Source organism: Gymnogyps californianus, chromosome 2, assembly GCF_018139145.2.
Source record: "Gymnogyps californianus isolate 813 chromosome 2, ASM1813914v2, whole genome shotgun sequence".
Classification (NCBI taxonomy): Eukaryota; Metazoa; Chordata; class Aves; order Accipitriformes; family Cathartidae; genus Gymnogyps; species Gymnogyps californianus.
The window spans coordinates 51,274,022-51,293,191 of NC_059472.1; the positions used below are offsets into that span (position 1 = coordinate 51,274,022).

At 42.6% G+C, this 19,170-nt stretch overlaps 1 protein-coding gene across 2 annotated transcripts in view; it reads left to right on the forward strand.

Moving 5' to 3' along the window:
- The first annotated feature begins 6,325 nt into the window (after positions 1-6,325).
- Positions 6,326-19,170, forward strand: part of ANKRD29 (ankyrin repeat domain 29) — a 29,068-nt gene continuing 16,223 nt past the window's right edge. For both annotated transcript variants that reach the window (XM_050892450.1, XM_050892451.1), the window contains exons 1-4: positions 6,326-6,346; positions 11,703-11,813; positions 13,821-13,919; positions 16,306-16,404. In XM_050892450.1, coding sequence (XP_050748407.1) covers positions 6,326-6,346; positions 11,703-11,813; positions 13,821-13,919; positions 16,306-16,404 — 330 coding nt within the window. The remainder of the gene's footprint in view (positions 6,347-11,702; positions 11,814-13,820; positions 13,920-16,305; positions 16,405-19,170) is intronic.

Sequence of the window (19,170 nt, forward strand, 5' to 3'; positions counted from 1 at the left end):
CTGCTATGAGCTTGCTATGTGATCTTGGAAAAAATTGCTCATTTTCCCTTACCTAGGCATTACCACCTGTATAACAGAGATACAAGTATGACTTTAAAAAAAAAAAAATTCTTTACATTAAAAGTTCAGTATACAAGTTGAGTTGAAAATGATAGTGTTCCTGGTAATTGTAAAATTGACAGTCACTCAATCTATTAGATTAATTTTATCTGAATTTTGCAGTATTCCATTTTCAAATTTAATTAGATTCTGCAACAAAGAAATCAACAAAACCAGGTAAGATTCCTTAAAGAATCACACATAAGTGCTTCCCAAAGCCTGAAATAGGTCTCATAAAAGAAGGTGCAAATATATTGGAAAGACATTACAGCATGAATTAACCTGATGCAAGCCTATGAATTGATCCTAGGAGTTGTCATTGTATGGTAGGACTTTCTGATTTCAGTGTCTCGAGTATCAGATCTTCCTGAAGTTATGTTATTGAAATCTTTGTCCACAGAGTGCTAGCAAGAATAACATTTTGGCTTGAAATGAACAGCATCTTTTTCATTCATAAATAGATGAAGTTAGGGGATTACATACCACCTCAGTAGCAAGGCTGTGAGGCACCTAGTGTGTGTGTGTGCCTATGCATTTTCGCAGTGACCCATTGATGGGTGTCTACTGGCGCTTTCATGATTTAAGACTCCTCATACACACAAGTGAATGCTGGAAGTAAAATATCAGTTCGCCAAACTGATTTAGAAACGTGTCTCAGATCTGCCACTATTCCTCTTTTTAAGAGTAGTTATCTAAAAATATATGGAAAGACAGTTGAAATAACAATAATATATTGCACTCGAATTAATATTCACCTCATAATGTCCTAGCATTTTACAAACAAAGGTTAGCTAATTACGTAAGTAATGATCCATCTGAGACACGCAGCTGGTTTTATCTGTGGTTGTTCAAGTGTTTCACATGAGATGAACTATTCTTATTTAAAGAAGGAAGCCGAGATATTCAACCCTAAGTGCCTGTGAAGGAGCCAAAGGGCATTAAAAGTTGCAACCAAGAAGCAGCTGAGGATTCCCTTTGGGCAGAAGAATACTCACAGGTGGTATAGCATGCTGGATTAGGAATGGTTAATACTCCCAGGCAGAGGATGGGCATGCCCAGGCACTCCAGGGTGTATCACTCTTGTTGCACAGGTACAAGCTGATGACATAAGCTGTGCTTAGTAGATACAGCATGCTTGGAAAGTATCACATTTATTGTGCATGCCCTGTACCATGAATTTGCCTCTGCATCGTGCGCCCTGAAAAGGTGGAGTTCATGTAGAGGGTTGATGGAGCACACGTACATGAAGTCTACAGTAAATCACCGTGGGCAGGCAGATTTCCAGATGTTTTGTGGCCCATTTGTAGGTACTGCGGGACATCTATAAGTCCTGGGCAAATATTGAGACTTCCCAGATTCTCACTGAATGAGAGAACACACATAGGGCAAGGGGAAGGAGCAGTAGCACAAGACTTTGGCTGCTTTTCAGGCAGGGGGAGGAGCCAACCTGGCTGTACCAGACAGCTTATTATAAGATATTTTTTCTACACCAAAGACTGCATTGCAATGTAGAGATATCTAAGCTAGCTATGGTAGTCATAGCAATGTACCTTGGTCAACACAGGCTGTCTACTTTTGCAAGTAGTGCAGACTAACAGGAGTGGATCTGTAGAGCAAACAGTTGCTGCTGAGGACCTGAAGTCTACATTGTACCCATTTCATGTTGGGTTTGTGCGTTTGTTTTAATTCAGATTAGCTGTCATTCAATCCCAGGACATGAATACCCATTTGCAGCTGTAGTCCACCAAGTCTGCTCCTGGAGAAATTCTTTGAGTTTACTTCAAAAATGGACCCAGTTGGCATAGTACAAGATCCCTCCACAATAAGAACAACAGCACACTAAAGGGAGACAATCGGGAGATTCACTTCAGAAGTGTACTCCTCATCCAGACTAAAACACTAATGTAGACATCCCCAGAGAGATCAGCATGAACTGATTTAGCTAGCCAAGCAGTTGGATTTGTTGGTCTACTCAGACATCCATGCTGGCACAGCAGAACTGCTGGTGGTGTCCGAGCTGGCCAACTCGGTTCACTCCACAGTGCAGTGCAGGCTTTAGCCAAGACTGAGAGTGATTTTAGCAACATAAAGGGTCCAAAGATCAGGGAAAGAGAAAGAAGTTTTAGAGCTGCTCTCTTATTGTGGGCTGATATTGAATCTTGCTGACAAAAACTGATGTGCAAAAACCTTAGGCTGATGCTTTCAAAAGCAAGCCTTTGTCCTGGGTGTCTGCATTTTGAGTCACAAGGCAAGAAAATGTAAGGAAGCCAAAGTGAGAAGCCATTTTTGAAGATTTTGGCACAAAAGTCTTGCCCAAGCCCACACAGGAGGTCATAGGCAGAAACACACAACAGTCCTCTAAGAGGCAATGATCCAGGATTTTGAAATTATGCAGAGAGAACTAGAGTAGTAAAGAGAATTTATACCTTTAGTAAAATAGAAATACAATTTGCTCTTCACAGTAGCTAGGGGTATTACTATTGTTGTCTGGGTAAAATCACGCTTCAAAATTTGTACCTGAAACTGCTGAAGATTGATCCAATTTACATTTAAAAGTACCTTTTCTTTTTAATCTTTGGATAAAATAGTTTATTTCTGGACAAGCATACAAACCTATTTACATGTTTTGAATATTTAAATAATTAAATGTTGATGGAAGCAAATGTCCCAGGAAAGAAGAAAATGCAGATAGAGCTGAAATCAATAACATTATAGTAAGACCTCCACCTTCCGGAAAACTTTAGAAAAAAATAAGTTACAATCAGAGAATAAATGTCACAAGCTCCCATCAATGATCTTTATATAGGTGATATTGGAAGCAAATGCATCAACACTATGGACATACAGCCATACGGGAAATGAGAAAAGCTAGTGCAGAAACATATTTCTCAATGCAATATCTCCTGAGTTACAGAGATGCAGGGTGTGATACACCCTGCAGTAAAGAGCTCTGGATTCTAGAAGATGGCAATCAAATTTAGCGATAGGTTCTTGAGATGGGAGCAGAATCACATGTCAGAGCTCACTGAAGTTAAAAAACATATACTAACCACTGTACTCTGCTGAAATATATTTATCCATTTACATACACAGCAAGCAAACTTATATTGCTCTTCACTGACATTCCTAAACGTGTATTTGCTTGTTGATTGCTATTTTTTAAAGCAAATAATAGAAATGAATGTATGTGTTTGCATAAAAACTTGTAGATGTTTGGATCAAGATCTCCAAATGAATGTTTTGGCTAACCCAAAATTTGTGCCACTTCTTTTAATTCTCCATACATAGCTGTGCCTGAACTGTTCTGGCTTAGGTGAGGTTTGTCTGTGACTTACACAGAATAGTTGGATCAGCTTTTAAAGGCAATTGTTTCATTTGTTCCAGCAATTCATTTTAGATATCCTTCAGATTTGTACAAAACAACATGACTCAGGATATTTGAAATAATAACTGTGATGAAGTATTAGGTGGTAGGAATGCAGCCTGCTGCCCTGCAGATGAATTCTGCCAAACAGGTAACAAATCCCAACCAGTTCAAATATCTTGCAATCTTAAATATCCTGCCAAGAATCAGGAATAGGGGAGATGCAGGTAGTGTAACCACGTAGCCCTAAACTACAGCATTCCCACTGAGTTTGCAAGGCCTCAGGACTGAGGCTTGTCAGACTTGCTCTGTTGACCTCCCCTCAACTTTGCTTTACATGGTTTAGCTCTAACAGCAGTTTTTCTAATTGACTAAGTGTCTACGAGTAATTTGTTTTACTTTTGTTTACCTTTGTATAGTACCACTATGGTACTACTTTACGACTCTAACATAACGATGCAGGATAGAGAAATGCAGACCTGGTGTGACTGAGAAGTGGCGACACAGGATGCAGAGTACCAGAGCATGGGCATGGGATGATAAGAGGTGGGACACAAGCTTGGGACTGTTGACCCCGTGGCTATAAACAACTCGCCAATAGTCAGGTACAGAAATGCAGACCTGGAGCTGGACAAAACTGGATTTAAAGATAACGAAAGGAACTAAAAAATAGTGTCTAACAAACATAAAAGCCACCATGTGTTATAAGTTTGGCTGTAATGTGGAGCTGCAGACCAGTGAAGAAAGAGCAAGATGTGCTTGTGTGTTAGCAAATGTATAAAATGACCCTATGCAGATCCTAGAGGGAGGAAGAAGAAGCCATCAACATGAACTTCATATTCCCTGCAGTGATCAACTCCAGATGCTGACAGCTCACCGTAACATCCCAAACCACCACAACCAGAATGAAACCATCGACTTTAGGACCCAGCAGAGCAGAGGAAAAGTGAGGATAATATCAGGAAAAGGAGTAAAAACTAGGAAGTGTGTATAAGTTTTAACTGTAGTATTATTAATATTGAACTTTTTTCTGCATAGACTTATTTTTTTCTTTTTCTGCAATCATTATCTCTGCTCTAGTAATGATTCTTGGATTAGACTGCTAAGATTCAGTTATACTAATTATAAATTCTTGGTTTATATATATATATATGAGGTGTGTTTCGTCTTTGCCCATAAACAAGATTTTGAGGGTAACAGTAGACAGAGAGATACACCAAAAAAGATAGTTTCTAAATGCTTTCTGGGATAAACTTTCAAAGGGTCACCAAAAAAGAACATACCTTATATATGTATTTCTGTATTCAACAGTTCTGACAAATTATTGCACCTGAACGTGAAAACAGCAAAATCACAGGAGACCACGTGCAATTGAAAATAGGTGCAGTTTCAGATTTTGTGGGCAAATTAAGAAAGGCACTTCAAAATTTGTCCCTTGACATCTAAAATAAATGCAGACCCCCAAAAACCTGTACTGCATTAGTCTCCTTTTTTGTTGTTCATCCAGAGAATTCTTTGTCTTTTCTTTGTCAGAAAATTTAACATTTTGGCTGATGAATGTGAAAAGATTGGAATGTTGTTCACAATAGATTGAATAAATACAGGGATTTTCCAGGGGTGAGGCAGGGAGTGTGTACAGATTAGTAATATTTTCCTCTATCAGTGGGCAGGCATCACTGTGCAACTGGATCAGAGCAAGGATGACTCTTAACTATGCAATCTACTGAGTTTATCCAGTATTTTTAAGTTTAAGAAAAAATCAGAATGGTCATCCATGTTTGTATGATCTTCTCAGTAGTTAAGGTGAGGTTCACACCAGGCCATACATTCTGAGATGAGCTTATGCTGTTAGCAGCTTTCATCTGCTTGCCTACAGTTTGTTTTACTGTATGCACAGATAAATATTGCCTCAGGAAAAAAATCTGCAGAAAATCCTCCACTTGCAGATTTGTAGAATAAACTGTTTGGATCTTAGTGCAAGTAACTCTCAACGCACACGCATAATTTTCTTGTGAATGGGATTTATGTGTGCACATCAAAAGAAGAAAATCCCTAAGGGCTCAGTTTAAACCAACAATAGCAAAGAAATTCAGGAATCTCCCACCAAAGCATGCCCTGTTTTGCCTACTTTATATCACGCAGACTTTGAATGAAATCTGCGGCAGCCGGGCAAAACAGGACATGCACTGGCTTCATGGTTGTTAATTTTTAAAGGCTGAAAATTAAGTCCTTAAGAACTTACTGTGTTCCTAATGAGAGCGCATCACCCATGGGAGATAGTGTTGGTGATAGCTGGATACATGCAAGGTGAGGGAACGCTCACCCCCACATGTTTGTGCAGCTGCAGCGTGGGTATACTCACAACAATACCTTTTGACAGTTTTTTCCTAGGTAGGAAGGGAAAAGGCTGTGAAATACAAAAGAGGTGCCGGGGAGGTGGCATTAGCTCCATGACGAGACCCGGGCCGGGGTGGGGGTGCCTGGATTTCGGACCATTTCAGTGCTATTTCTGAGCTGTGGAGGCCTGATCGATAGGTCTGAACCAGCGGCTGCGCGGTGTGGGTCCCCACCGTGGGGTCTTGGTTCTCGGGCTGCTGCTGGAGCAGGGGGTGCAGATGGCTGCGAGGGAGCCGTGCCCGCTGATTTTTAATCATCATCATCATCATCATCATCATCATCATCATCATCATCCCTAACACTCCCCTCCCCCCCAAAAAACTTTAAAGGGGAATAATAGCCAGAAACCCATGAGCATAAAGTCATGCGGGAGGGAGGCGCCCGCCCCGCGCCGCGCCGCGCCCCGCCCCCGCGCAGCCCCGGGGCGCGGAGCGGCGCGGAGCGGCGCGGAGCCGGCGCGCTGCGATGTGCAGGATGTCGTTCAAGGTGAGCCGGGCGCCGGGGAGACGGGCGGGGGGATGTGTGTTTGCCCCCCCCCGCCCCCCCTTTGCGCTTGCCGTGCCGGCAGCCCGTGAAATGCTCCGTCATGTTCTTGGATTTAGGGATTTATTTATTTTTTTAAGGAAAACGGGGGTGTTTGAGGGCGGAAGGAAAGAAAACAGAAGCGTCCTGCCCGGGCTAAGGGGTGCCCGGGGAGTGCTGCGGTGGCAGCTGATGGAGCGGGTGCTTTCCACAGCTGACATCCCCAAAAGGATGGATGGTTAGTGTTACATAAACTGCCAGCCTCCATGAAGCTTTACGCTGGCTTTAGGGTGGCCGGGCTCAGCGCTGTAGGTTTTGGTGCAGTCGGGAGCCTCCTCTTCACTTTCCCAATCATCTCTGCTAGTGCTGGTTGTGTAATAGTTAGAAGGCAGCGTTTTTCCGTGCTCTTCGTTTCAGGCTGCGGTGGCCACTGAAGCCAGGCTGGTTCGTTCTGTGATTCGTGTCACTTTTTGTACTTCTTCAATCCAAAACCATGCAAGAGCAGTCATTTTCAAAAGATCACCTGAAATAATTTTTTTAATCTGAGGACAGGATTAATAAAATCAATTGGCAAAGAGGGGAAGCAAGCAGCAATTTACTGATGCTAATGGATAATATTTATGCTAGATATACATCTTCTCCTCTGTTACGCACTTTCTGGATGCTGTGCTCGCCCTTCTCTTATCGATCACCCGCTCTGTGCCAGTCCTTTGCCATGTTGCTTGTGTTGTATTGCTTTATCTGATGGATTGTTCCCTGTACTTGCCTCTCACTCCCGTCGGTGTGTCTCCCCCCACCCCCCAGGACTGCTGGTGCTGCAGTGGCACCGTGTTGGTTCCATGGTGGTGCAGCAGGTGGTTTCCACCTACAGTTAAAGCCCTGATGTGGCAGGGACCAGGGTACCTTTGCTCACAGTGCAGTTCAGCCTTACACTGGGTGGTGAAATCTCTGTGGTCATCCCCTTTTTGTTCCTTTATTGGCCTCATGCCTCCTTTTTTTTTTCCTTAGTCTTAGTCTCTTCTGTCCCTCCATTCTGTCTCCATGAGTTTTTCCCACCTTCATTTCTCACAAGCATCCGCCCTAATGCATGCTGGCCCCATGTTCCTGGTGGTGCCAGCCCCTTCTTCTTGCCTTCTCCTTTTTTGGCCTCCTTGGTTTTTTACCTTGTCCCTCAGGTCTTCTTTTCTGTTCTGTCCCTATCAGCTCCTTTTCTGTGCCCTATTTCTCACTTTCTGTTCCCTCAAGTACTGCCGTTCGAGGCAGCTCACTGCCTGCTCCCTCTCCCTCTGGAGAATTGCGGCCGCCACCTTCCTCTGCTTTCTCTCTCTTTTCTGTGTCTTTTTGCTTGGCATTTTCTCTTTCTCTCAGAAGACTGTGTACTTACCTTGAACTCCTACTGTCTCTGTTTGCCACTGTCTATTCATGTTTTCCATCTTATTATCCTACTTACCCATGAGGTAGCATTTATGTTTCTTTCTCCTTGTCTGTACACATGAATATCCTCTCTTCTTCTACCAGCTTTTGCCTGTCTGAACTTATATTTATATCTTGAACTACCTTTCTTTTTTATCAAGATCCTTCAGGTAGGATGTGTTGCTGTCTAATAAAGTCCTCTTACTTTCCTCCGAAGTCCCACTGACATTTTCCATCGTATCGTGCTTGATCCTGATTTCCAGATCTTCTTCTTAGAACTTTTTACTCAGTTCCTCCTTTCCCTTAGGACTGGTTTGGAAACTGAGAAAGAAAAGGGAATTTTCTTGTATTTTGACAGTACAAGGAACAAGCCACCAGACGTGTTCTCTTTCTCCTCTCTTTTCTGTCTCTTTGCCTATTGCCTCTTTTCTTTCATCTTCAAGATCACTGTTTAAGAACTGCGCTCTTCCTCCTCAGCTGTTACCCCACTGTGACCTGCCTGTTCTCTGCAAACAGCAAGTCAAAGGTAGGGCAGGGAGCAGGAGCTGCTGATCACAGCATTTAAATGACACTTTTCCCCTCAATATTCCTAAGATGACACATACAGATACATTATCACATTTTATTTTTTCTGCATTCCTGCGTAGAAATGGCCTTGTCAGATTTATAACATATATTTCCTCTACGCCATTTTTGAATAAGTATTTTTGCTTGATGTCAATACAGCATGAATATAATGCCAGCTTTTCATCTTTGGGCTCTCATAAAAGCATATAAACAATTGAAATGAATAGCACAGCCAGAGTTTGAAATAATGCTTTAGAGATCTTGATGAAGTGCAGGAAACTGTATCCTGAAAGTTGCTGATGCTGGAGCAAATGACATAATGAAACATGTCATTTTCACCAAAGCTATTAGCTAATCACTTTTTCAAATATTTGTTATGTTCTGTTCCTGGACTGTCAATGCTGACCATCAATTGTTTACTTTAAGGAGGCTTTAGGAGCAGACTAGCTTTATAATAAGAATTACATGAAAATTGTATCCAGTTAATATCTTGATATTCAACATTACCTCTCCCTAAGCAGTATCTGATGAGACAGGATTGAGTTCATAACTGAACAACAGCAGTCAAGGCTTATGTCACATCCTGCAGTTTAAAATCCATTTATTGCTCAAAAATTATTCAATTAATCGGATTGTTAATCCCAAAGTAGTATCTTACATTTTGCCTACCGGTGATGTCAGTATTGCTGACATCACCTGAAAATGAAGAGCACAGAGGTATAAATCCTTGGTTTGAAAGCAGAAGAGAAGCTGCCGCATGGTACTCCTTGAGGCTGCCCTTCTAGGGTGCCAAGATCATCTGAATGATTTTGCACATTCCATTCATCTTAGCAGGTGAAATAGCTCAGATTTGTGTTTGCTTTTTTTATCTAATCACTGCATGGCTGATGGTCTGAGTGTGCTGTATACTCTACTTTTATACAAGGAATCCCCAGCGGCGCGGGGGCACGAGGGGAAGTACAAGTACTGATAGCAGTCATTCCAAATTGGGTCAAAATCACCACTGGGAAAAACCTGATTTCATGTCCTTGATGCACTGGAGAATTCTTCCATTCCTTGGGTCTGATCCAAAGTATGAGGACAACTTTGCTGGAGAGCTACTGTAGGAATTACAGGGGAAAAAAAGAGGTAGGAATTTATGACTCATAAGGCTAAAGACTTTGGACTTCTGCTTCCAGACTAGGGTAACACTGGCAACTTAGTTCTCTTCTCTCCGCATGTAAACTGATGAAAGCAGGTAAAGAGTTCCTGAATATTGATTCCGGTTCCTGCCTACCTGATCAATAAAGGTGTTGTTGTATGGTAGGCATAATAAAATGTGGTCACATTGCTACTGTGCCCTGGTAGTGAAAACCGGGCTGGGTGAAATAAATCTTTCCCTATATGGGGTATATTGCCATACCCCAAAGCTTTCGAAAACTTTAAGGGATAGAGTGAGACAATAAAAGGTAAGGAATTTGATTTCCCATTCTGTAAGGTCTAAATATCATTCTTTTGCAATAGCTTTCCACTGAATACCATAATAATAAAGACAATAAGACAATTTTCCTAACTACCAGCTCTGTAAATAAATATCTGCCTAATAAATCAGAGCAAAAAGGGCAACATGGGCCACTGTGTGTTTAGGGCAATTGTTTGCTTTTACATAAAATTTTAGTGGTTGTAAGGGTAAAGACAGGAAAACACTACTGCTTTGCCAGCAAGGAGGGTATAAACTGCTAGCTCTACTTTGGTCAACATTATCTACAGATTCACCAGGGGAAATGTTTTAGCTGTAAAAGGAAGATCAGAATTTAGCCTACTGTGCTTGCTAAATTTTTCAGACTCCTGCCCCTATGTGTGCTGGTACAAGAAATATTGCTATCAATTTATAGGAAGTGTCTTATAATTTATTGAATGGTTGAAACTTCTCTCGTCTCAAACAGCTGCCAATTTTCCAACCTGTGAATATTAAAAATGCAGCCCATGGGAAGTGCTCAGTGCGACGGATCTGGGATAGATTCACACAGGACTGGTCTTGTGTCTGCTGGTTTCTGCGAGGTTTATTACTTGCATGTCAGTGAAAGAAGCAATTTAAATTCTGCTCTATGTGTGCATTTTAAGTATCAACCGTAAAACCATTCAATCCTGATTCTCTACCACATTACACGTATGCATTGACATTTAGACGTGGGGAAGCGTGTATTACATTTTCTGAAGCAGAATGATTGACTTTTATATCCACTCTGCACTCTCTCTGGGTTATCCTGAAGGCAGGATTCACTAGAGAGCAAGGCCCCTGGGTATTTTTGACACTGTTTTGGTCTAAGATGACTATCAGTGAAATGATGCTTTACTGAGCTGTTGGTGGTTTTGAGCCTTATTAAAAAATCAGTGGCATGAGCCTGCTGTAGGATACGTACTGTTGCCATCACAGCGTTGTTTCCCCTCTGCACTTCACCCGTCGCAGAGCTTACCTGTCAGGGCAGCATTTTGGCAGCTGCCTGCATGGATCAGATAAGGAGGTCAGGAGCAAAGTCTGTGTCTTTTTCTGCTGTCTTCCTCCTGTGGAGGAGCAGTGACAATTTGCCCCTACCCAGGAGAAGTCACACTGTGGCATTGTTTCTAGGACCAAGAAAGCCTCAAAAGATTATTATATTACTAATTTGTTTAACAGTGGCCTGTGTTATCTAGATTTCAGAGTTTCCCAATTTTGCCTTACATATTGCCTTGCATACCTAGTAAATGAATCCGTAAGTCTATAGGCAGCCAGATTTTAGCCTTTTTTCCCTAGCATCACCCAGGAGATACGTCATGTGCCCACAGTTACAGGGTGTTAATTGCAGGGAGGAGGCAGACCAAACAGTATGGGAGATGCATGAGAGATACTTTTCCTGTATTGGGACTTTATATGCAGAAAAGGAGGAGACAGCAGAGAGCTAACCTGAAACCCAGGAGGATGTCCTGCAGCAGGACATGTCAGCAGGATGATTCAGGATCTCTAACTGTGCCCAGCCCCACCACAGAAGCAGACAATACAGGTACCAGTTAGCACGTTGTTTTCTGTGATGTTTCCCTGGGGATCTGGACTAGCATCATCGTCTCTCATTACAGAGCAAGCTAAGAGTCATAGGCTGCCATGGACACAGGGAAGACCTGAAACAACATGAGGTACCACAGGGAGACTCATCTCTTTATTTGCACAAAGAAATTAAATTAGCTTCACTTCTATGCTCTGGTTTTGAAAGAACAGCACACTAAGCTGAAACTTGCCTGGCTTGAATGCAGAATTTGCATGTGTGTGTTTGTCCACTGCATCTTCCAATGTGTTTTAGTTCTGCTTTTTGGTTTTTTTCACCAGAAAGAAACACCACTCGCCAATGCTGCGTTTTGGGCTGCAAGAAAAGGAAACCTGGCTCTCCTCCAGCTGCTGCTGAACAGTGGGCGAGTAGATGTGGACTGCAAAGACAGTGTATGCACACAACGCACCTACACCCACAGCACTGATTTTACATCGCTTTCCATAGCCTGCTGCACCAAGGGTGTGGCAGGGATCTAACATGAGACATTTGAGAGTCTTATGGCACTTAGGGATGATTTAAAACCTTCTCTTGTCAGGAAGCAAGTTTGAAACTCAAGATAAAATAGCGTGATGATTTACATCAGTGGCAAGGGGTTAGGAATTTGCCAGCACTCAAAAATGTGTCTTACAGAGTTATTTGTGGTGCTGACACTAAAAAAACCAGATCCTTGCACCTCGGGCTTCTCTTTGCAAGAAAATGTCATTGTAGTAATAGATCACGGTGAAGAGTCGACTCACCAAGCCCAGGTAGCAATGATTCTGTCAGCTAGCAGAGCTCCTCATAATTAGTTTTTAAAAAAAAAAAAAAACCTGGACCACAGTTTCCATGTAGGCAATGTAGAAGTTTGCATTTGATGTGCAGCCGTTCCCGCCCCATGTGGCAGGCAGTGTTCTACACCCAGCGGTGCCGTCAGAACTGCTGGCCTCCTAACTTCTTCCTCCCCCCCTACCCCAGTATCTCCTGGACTTGGCACCAACATGAAGTCCCAGTATGATTTCCAAGCAAAGAGGAGCCCAGACACATGACAGAAAGATTTTATGGGGATTTCCTTACTGTAATTGGCATGGGTTGAAATTAGTTTTGAGATTAGAAATGGGTTGAAAACACAGATAATGGGTATGTCTTGCTATTCTGCCTACAACATATGGAGAGATACTTCATTATAGTAAGCTACTGCAAAGAGCAGGGGACAACCGAGCTTGAGAAGTTCCCAGGTTTCTTTTGTTTGGTGCTGGGACTGACTTACCGAGAGCCGAGCCTGCGTTGTACAGGATTAGTGCCACTTCCAGCCTGAAACACGAACCTGCCACAGCTCTCTCACTTTGAATACCTTCAAAGTGCAAGAGATTTTCTAAGCCCATTGGCTTCAACCTGTCTTTTAATTTTCATTTCATTTTTGTCCTGTAGGCAAGTATTTGTCCTGCAGTACTTCTGGAGCTGATGCTATGACTGTCATTCTGACATGGAGGGAAGGATGTTCAGATGGGGGCACGAAGTAAACAGGGCAGAGATCGATGTAAAGAAATAAGGTCCACTACTGCTCATTTTTTCTCAAAAGAAGGCTAGCTTTGGTTAAGAATTTTTACAATGCACTGTAAAATATCCTGACTTATTAATTATATCAGGCATACACATTTTCTAGACAAAAATATTTTCGTACGATTAAGGCTGCATGCTTCTTTTTTGTAATGTCACACATTCCTACTTTAAATTGAACTGGTGTATGTGAATGTTTTAGAAGGATGAATTTCATCCTTATGCATGTGGTTTCCATGTATTGTCCATACACCACATACATATAACCTAAATCTTACTTGGTTCACTGGAGCAGTGACCTTATGGTGTCCTGAGGGAACTTGAACGCATAGTTCTGGTATGGCAAGTTCTCTCATATAATGTGAAGAGTCACACAGTGAGTGTGCTCTCGTCATTTGGATAGGGAATTAGTATTCAAATCACCCAGACCTTACTCCTGACTATGACTCAGAGTTAAGTGACTCAGCTAAGTCACTCAGCTCCTGTGTCTAAGGTTATTCTTCTGGAAATGATGCAAAGATCTTTGGGATTCTCTGATAAAAATGCTATGTATAAACCAGAAACATTCTTGTTATTCTTGTTGGACTTATTTTGGGACAATAAGGCGAAGTCATTGCATACGTATTTGTTGAATGGTCAGGCCTTAGCACTGCAGGCAAGTCTGTAATGTTTTTGCTTTAACATCTGCTAATTGCTCATTTTCAAAGTATTCTTGATAGTAAGTTTTAAATGATAGCAAGTTTTTCAACGATCATAAGCTTCCTTCAGCTTTTCAGAAGAGGTGCTGGCTCTTCCAGACAGCCTGATTCGCTGCTGGAGGTGTCTGTTGAAGGTTCTGACTTGTTTTTCCTTACTCCCAGCTTGGCACAACAGCTCTGATGGTAGCATCTTACTATGGCCACATAGATTGTGTACGGGAATTGGTGTTGCAAGGAGCAGATATCAATCTGCAGAGAGAGGTAGGAGAAGTTCTGCATTCAAACAGGGATTGATTAAGTGACCGGTGGTTTATAACAAATAATAAAAGAGTGTTGTCTGTTGCTTTTTGCCAATTGCTTATTTGTCAGTTGCTGTGCAGTGCATGTATAAACAGGGTCTGTTCTCCTGAGGACATCAAGGAATCAGATGTCTGGAGTTTATAATAGAAAATGAGATGCCAGAGGTACATTTATAAATAATTCATCAAACATTTCCAGCACCTCTGGTTGGTGAGGGGCAGTTACATCTGAGATGTAACCCCCCAGGGTTACATCATTTATGCATCTGCAGTTTTACTTATTAGTACAGTAATTTACAGCTCTCTGGATGGGATAAATTATAAGGAGACATCCTTTAACTTTTGATTTGCAGAGTCTGGTCATTAAAGTGGAGTGGATGCCATTGCTAGCCCAGGGATTATTTTTACTCGGTATGCTTTGGAGTTTCTGCCTCTTAGTCTGAGCCAAGTCATCTCTAACAATCACACAGCTTAATCACCCGTACCCTTCCCTGCATCTCTGCTTTGCATTCAAGGCATCTCTTGCACCATGACATGCTTGCTTGTAGAAGGGACAATGTCAGCGGCTGGTTTTGGGAAAGTGCCTTCCCCTCATACTCTGCGCAAATGATTGTAAGGCGTACCTGCAGCCACCCTGGTCTGTGTGCTGGCTACACAGAGAGCAGAATTGCTCGAGGGCAAGGACAGTTATACTGGTCCAAAGAGAAGAGCAGTTTAAGGAGGGCATGCAGTAACATGGGGTGGCGGCAGGCAGTGCAGGACAGCAGTATGCTTGTTGCTTTAACAATACAAGCCAATGTTTCTCACTTTCCTTGGTTACCTGGAACTAGAGCATTAATCTCATGCTGACATCTGCAAGTTACTGAGTCAATGAATGCCACGTTCGATGATATAAGTGTCTTTGCACTTACTGGCCTAAACTTGCTCTAACCATGATTGTCAGTGTCTTTCAGTGGGGTCCTGTTCCAACAAAACATGTATTTAAACATGTCCTTTCCCTTAGGTAAACATTGCTTGAAAAGCAGCAACAAAAGGAAAAGTTGAGAACAGTTTTATGGAGCTGCTCTTGAGTATCGCTCAGGACATACTGATTCAGCAAGCCAACAAAAAGAAACACTGAAATCCTCCAAAATCACTCTGTTGCAGAGAGGAAGCAAAACAGATTAAGTTTAAGCCCTAAAGACCAACAGCACTCTTCTGAAACTAGATCCACATACTCAAACCAGTGCTCTTGTACTCTGAAGTTGTTGTGAAGCTCGGGGAAGTGAGACCCCATGAGTGTGTCTGGCAGAGGTGCCTCTGAAATGGTCTCAAGGGGCCATATGCTATTGTAAAGGCTTTTGGCGCTGGAGTGAATTTCATGTGTAGCTCCCTTTTCCTGCACCTTCTACATGGGATGAGAGAGCCCAAAGTCAGGAAAGCCTGCTTGTCGTCTTTCTTTTCTTTTTTTTTTCTTTCTTGCTTTCTCTCTCTCTTTCTCTCTCTCCCTTTCTCTCTTCCTCCCTTCCTCTCACCCCCCCTCCCTTCCCTTCCCTTCCCTTCCCTCCTCCTCCCCTCCCCTCCCCTCCCTTTTCCCTTCCCCTTCCCCTTCCCTTCCTCTTCCCCTTCCTTTTTCCTTCTGTACAGCCATTAAGATCTTACATATTCATTTTTGGGGTCCTGATTTACTCACATGTTACTGACAGTATTTTATACAACTAGTATAAAATATGGGGTTTCAGTTCTTCAGTGAGGTTAAGGAAAAGCAGGAGTTGCAGGGCTGGTTATAGTTGCTTGAAGGCTGCTTGGCTGGATGGGGATCTACTGCTGCAAGAGACAAGGATGACTTACACCAACAGCAGCCACATTTTGTCGGTGGAGAGTCAAGCAAGCTGGAGCTCTGCTGTACTAAATAATCGGCTCCCTGGTCTTTCCACACCCTGATCCAAATCCATCCCATGCTCCTGTTTGTCTCAGGTTGTAGCGGCAGGTGGAATAGGGGTTGGTTTGAAATTGGCCGTTCCTCTGTTGTGCAAGACTGTTCTTTTCTCACTCTGGGCTTGCTTTCCTTATCTGGCGACAGGGTAGAAGTAAGTGAATCCTAAGAGGTCTATATTAGAAACTCTGTGCAGAAGCCCCTTGTGAAACATGGATTTTACTCAAATGTATGATGCTGGACAGATTTCTCAGTGCAATGAGAAGAAAACTGATCTAAGATACCTGGTGTCCTCTGGAGTCCTCAAAATCATCATGTCTTTTCAGCTGGTATTCAGCTGATTGTGCTTAATACTTTTCAATTGGAAATGTATATACTTCAGTCAAGTGTGTTATGTGTTTGGGGTTTTTTTAATCCATTTTTTTCCTTACAGTCAGGTGCAACTTCTCTGTTCTTTGCTGCACAGCAAGGCCACAACGATGTAGTGAAGTTTCTCTTTGAATTTGGAGCCTCCACTGAATTTAAGAATAAAGTAAGGTGATGGGTCTATTTTTGCATGCTGATACATTCTGACAATCAAGGCTGTTTTTTCCTATTCACATGATACATTACATGGCAGCAGGAAGATGATAAAAGGATTTCCTCACTTGAACATTTTTTGAGTAATATGAGTAACGCAACATATTGTGAAAATATTAACTTGGGACTAGCTTTTACTACCTAGGCTTAATGGCATAAGTTGATCAAAGATGAGTCCCTTGATAGTGATATCAGTCTTTCCTCTTAAGCCATCCTTCAATACAAGAACAAAGGGTCTTTTTGTACGTTAGGTAGGATCCCATTTTAGGTGTATATGTACTTCACTTGCACAGGCTGAAATTTCATCTACATTGGCATGTCTCTGCATATGTCATGGTTTAACCCCAGTCAGCAGCCAAGCACCACGCAGCCGCTTCCCCTTCCCCCTCCCCCCTCCCAGTGGGGTGAGGAGGAGGAAAGGGGAAAAAAAAGTAAAACTCGTGGGTTGAGATAACAACAGTTTAATAACTAAAGTAAAATATAATACAATAGTAATAATGAAAAAAATAATAATAATAGTACTGAAAAGGAATATAACAAAAAAAGGAAGGGGGGGGAAAGGAAAAAACCAGTGATGCACAATGCAATTGCTCACCACCCGCTGACCGATGCCCAGTTAGTTCCCGAGCCGCAATCCACCCCTCCCGGCCAACTCCCCCCTGTTTATATACTGGGCATGACGTTCCATGGTATGGAATATCCCTTTGGCTAGTTCAGGTCAGCTGCCCCGGCTCTGCTCCCTCCCAGCTTCTTGCACACCTGCTTGCTGGCAGAGCATGGGAAACTGAAAAGTCCTTGGCTTAAGATAAGCGCTACTTAGCAACAACTGAAACATCAGTGTGTTATATCAACATTATTCTCACACTAAATCCAAAACACAGCACTGTACCAGCTACTAAGAAGAGAGTTAACTCTGTCCCAGCCAAAACCAGGACAGCATACCACCATCGGATACGTAAGAGTATAATGGCTTCAGTCCTCCCTAAATTCCCATTTACCCATCTGTGACAAGAAGATGAAATGCACCTCAGAGCTTCTATTGCTTTGTTCAGGCAGGTCCTTTTTCAAAATCTTCTTAGAACAGCCAAAAGCACAGACAGCAGAGCCTGGGTCTGGTTCATCACCCCTCATGGGGCGAACAGCATCAAGAACAGCAGTTCATCACTGACAGCAGTACATCAACTCAGTTTCTTTGCCCTACCAGCATCTCTGCTTTCAGGAAACAGAACCAAAAGCAACACATTTTCATTAAATATTCTTGTCCTTGACGTGCTGGTCACATTTTGGAGCATTCCCATAATCTGAAGAGGACACTTGCCAGTCACCCTGGGATCCATAGTGATGTGTTTGAAGAAGAAGGAATAGTTCTTTACCCCACAGTAACCAATTTTTCAAGATATTATAGTCTATGATTTGAATGATTCCCTCAACCCATACCTGCTTTCCAGAGTCCCTGGAAATATAGGCTTTAAACCCTAAGGGAATTGATGGAACATCAGAGACTCAACTCCTTATGCTCCAGGGACTAAAAATCCTGAGGTTTTGTGGCCAGAGTCCATGCAAGCCCGTACAGTAGGATTCTGGTACCCCAGGGAGCTATGCTTGTGGTAAGCAACTCTTTGACCACAGCAGCAATCCGTAAATTTAAACACATGAGTTAAATTGTGGCTGTTTAACACAACATGGAGTGCAGCTGTGGAACTTGGCAATGCAGGAGGTTGCAATGGTAAATACAACAGCTGGATTTTAAAGTGCTGGATAATCTCATGTGGGACAGAGTTATTGGGAGAAGCTGCACATTAAAATAAGGGTTGCTTCTCAGTCTTTTATTTCAGGCTATAGGTGAGGGTTAGCAAGATTCAGAAGGATCATCTTCTCTTGCATTCAGCTGTACACAATTGGGCGAGTGAACTTACGCTGTCCTTTGAGTCATCTGGCCATAAAAAGGCCACAAAGCCATGCTAAAGGAGCAAAGGTGTCCCAGGTGTAGGAAAAGCCTGGACCACTCACTGCAGTTCAGCATGCAATTGGGCAGTGTTTTTGCAGAGGGAGGGAAAGCAGTGGATGCAGGAGACTTGGTAAGGAGGGAAGACAGAGGCCGAGTACCTTATTCTGTCTAGAGGGACAGTTACATTTTCACCAAACCTTTCTACAGCCTGTGAACTAGGAGTTTGTGAAGAGGCCAAGACTTGGCCCAGAAGGTGAACAGCAGGCTTGAAATTGTCTGATCCTTCATGACAATATGTGATCTTTTATGAAGCATGCAAAATATATTGATGTGAGTCACTAGGGCAGATAAAAGGGAGTAAAGATCTAAATGATAAGAAAATATTCCTGCATTCAACTGCTCCTAATGGCTTCCATCTTTGGACAAACGCTGGTTTGGGCTCTACTGTTGCTCACCTTGAAACTTTGCTCCCAGCCCCCATATTCCTGCCTGCTGCTGCTTCTGAATTCAGACCTGACTTGGCCCATGTGCCAGTCCTAAGTATCTTTTAAGCTGCAGGTTGCTCTTCCTCTCCAGGCCACAATGTTCTGCCTGCAGGTCGAACGATGTGTCAGAGGCTATTTTTCAGCAAGTAGTGATTGCAGAAGATCAGTTCCCCTCCCTTCTAGCATATTTCAGAGATGATAAAACACCATATAATTCTAAGCCACTTTCAGGCGATGATGACGGAGGGGAAGGAAGAGGTAGGCAAATAGATAGGGAAGTCTACAC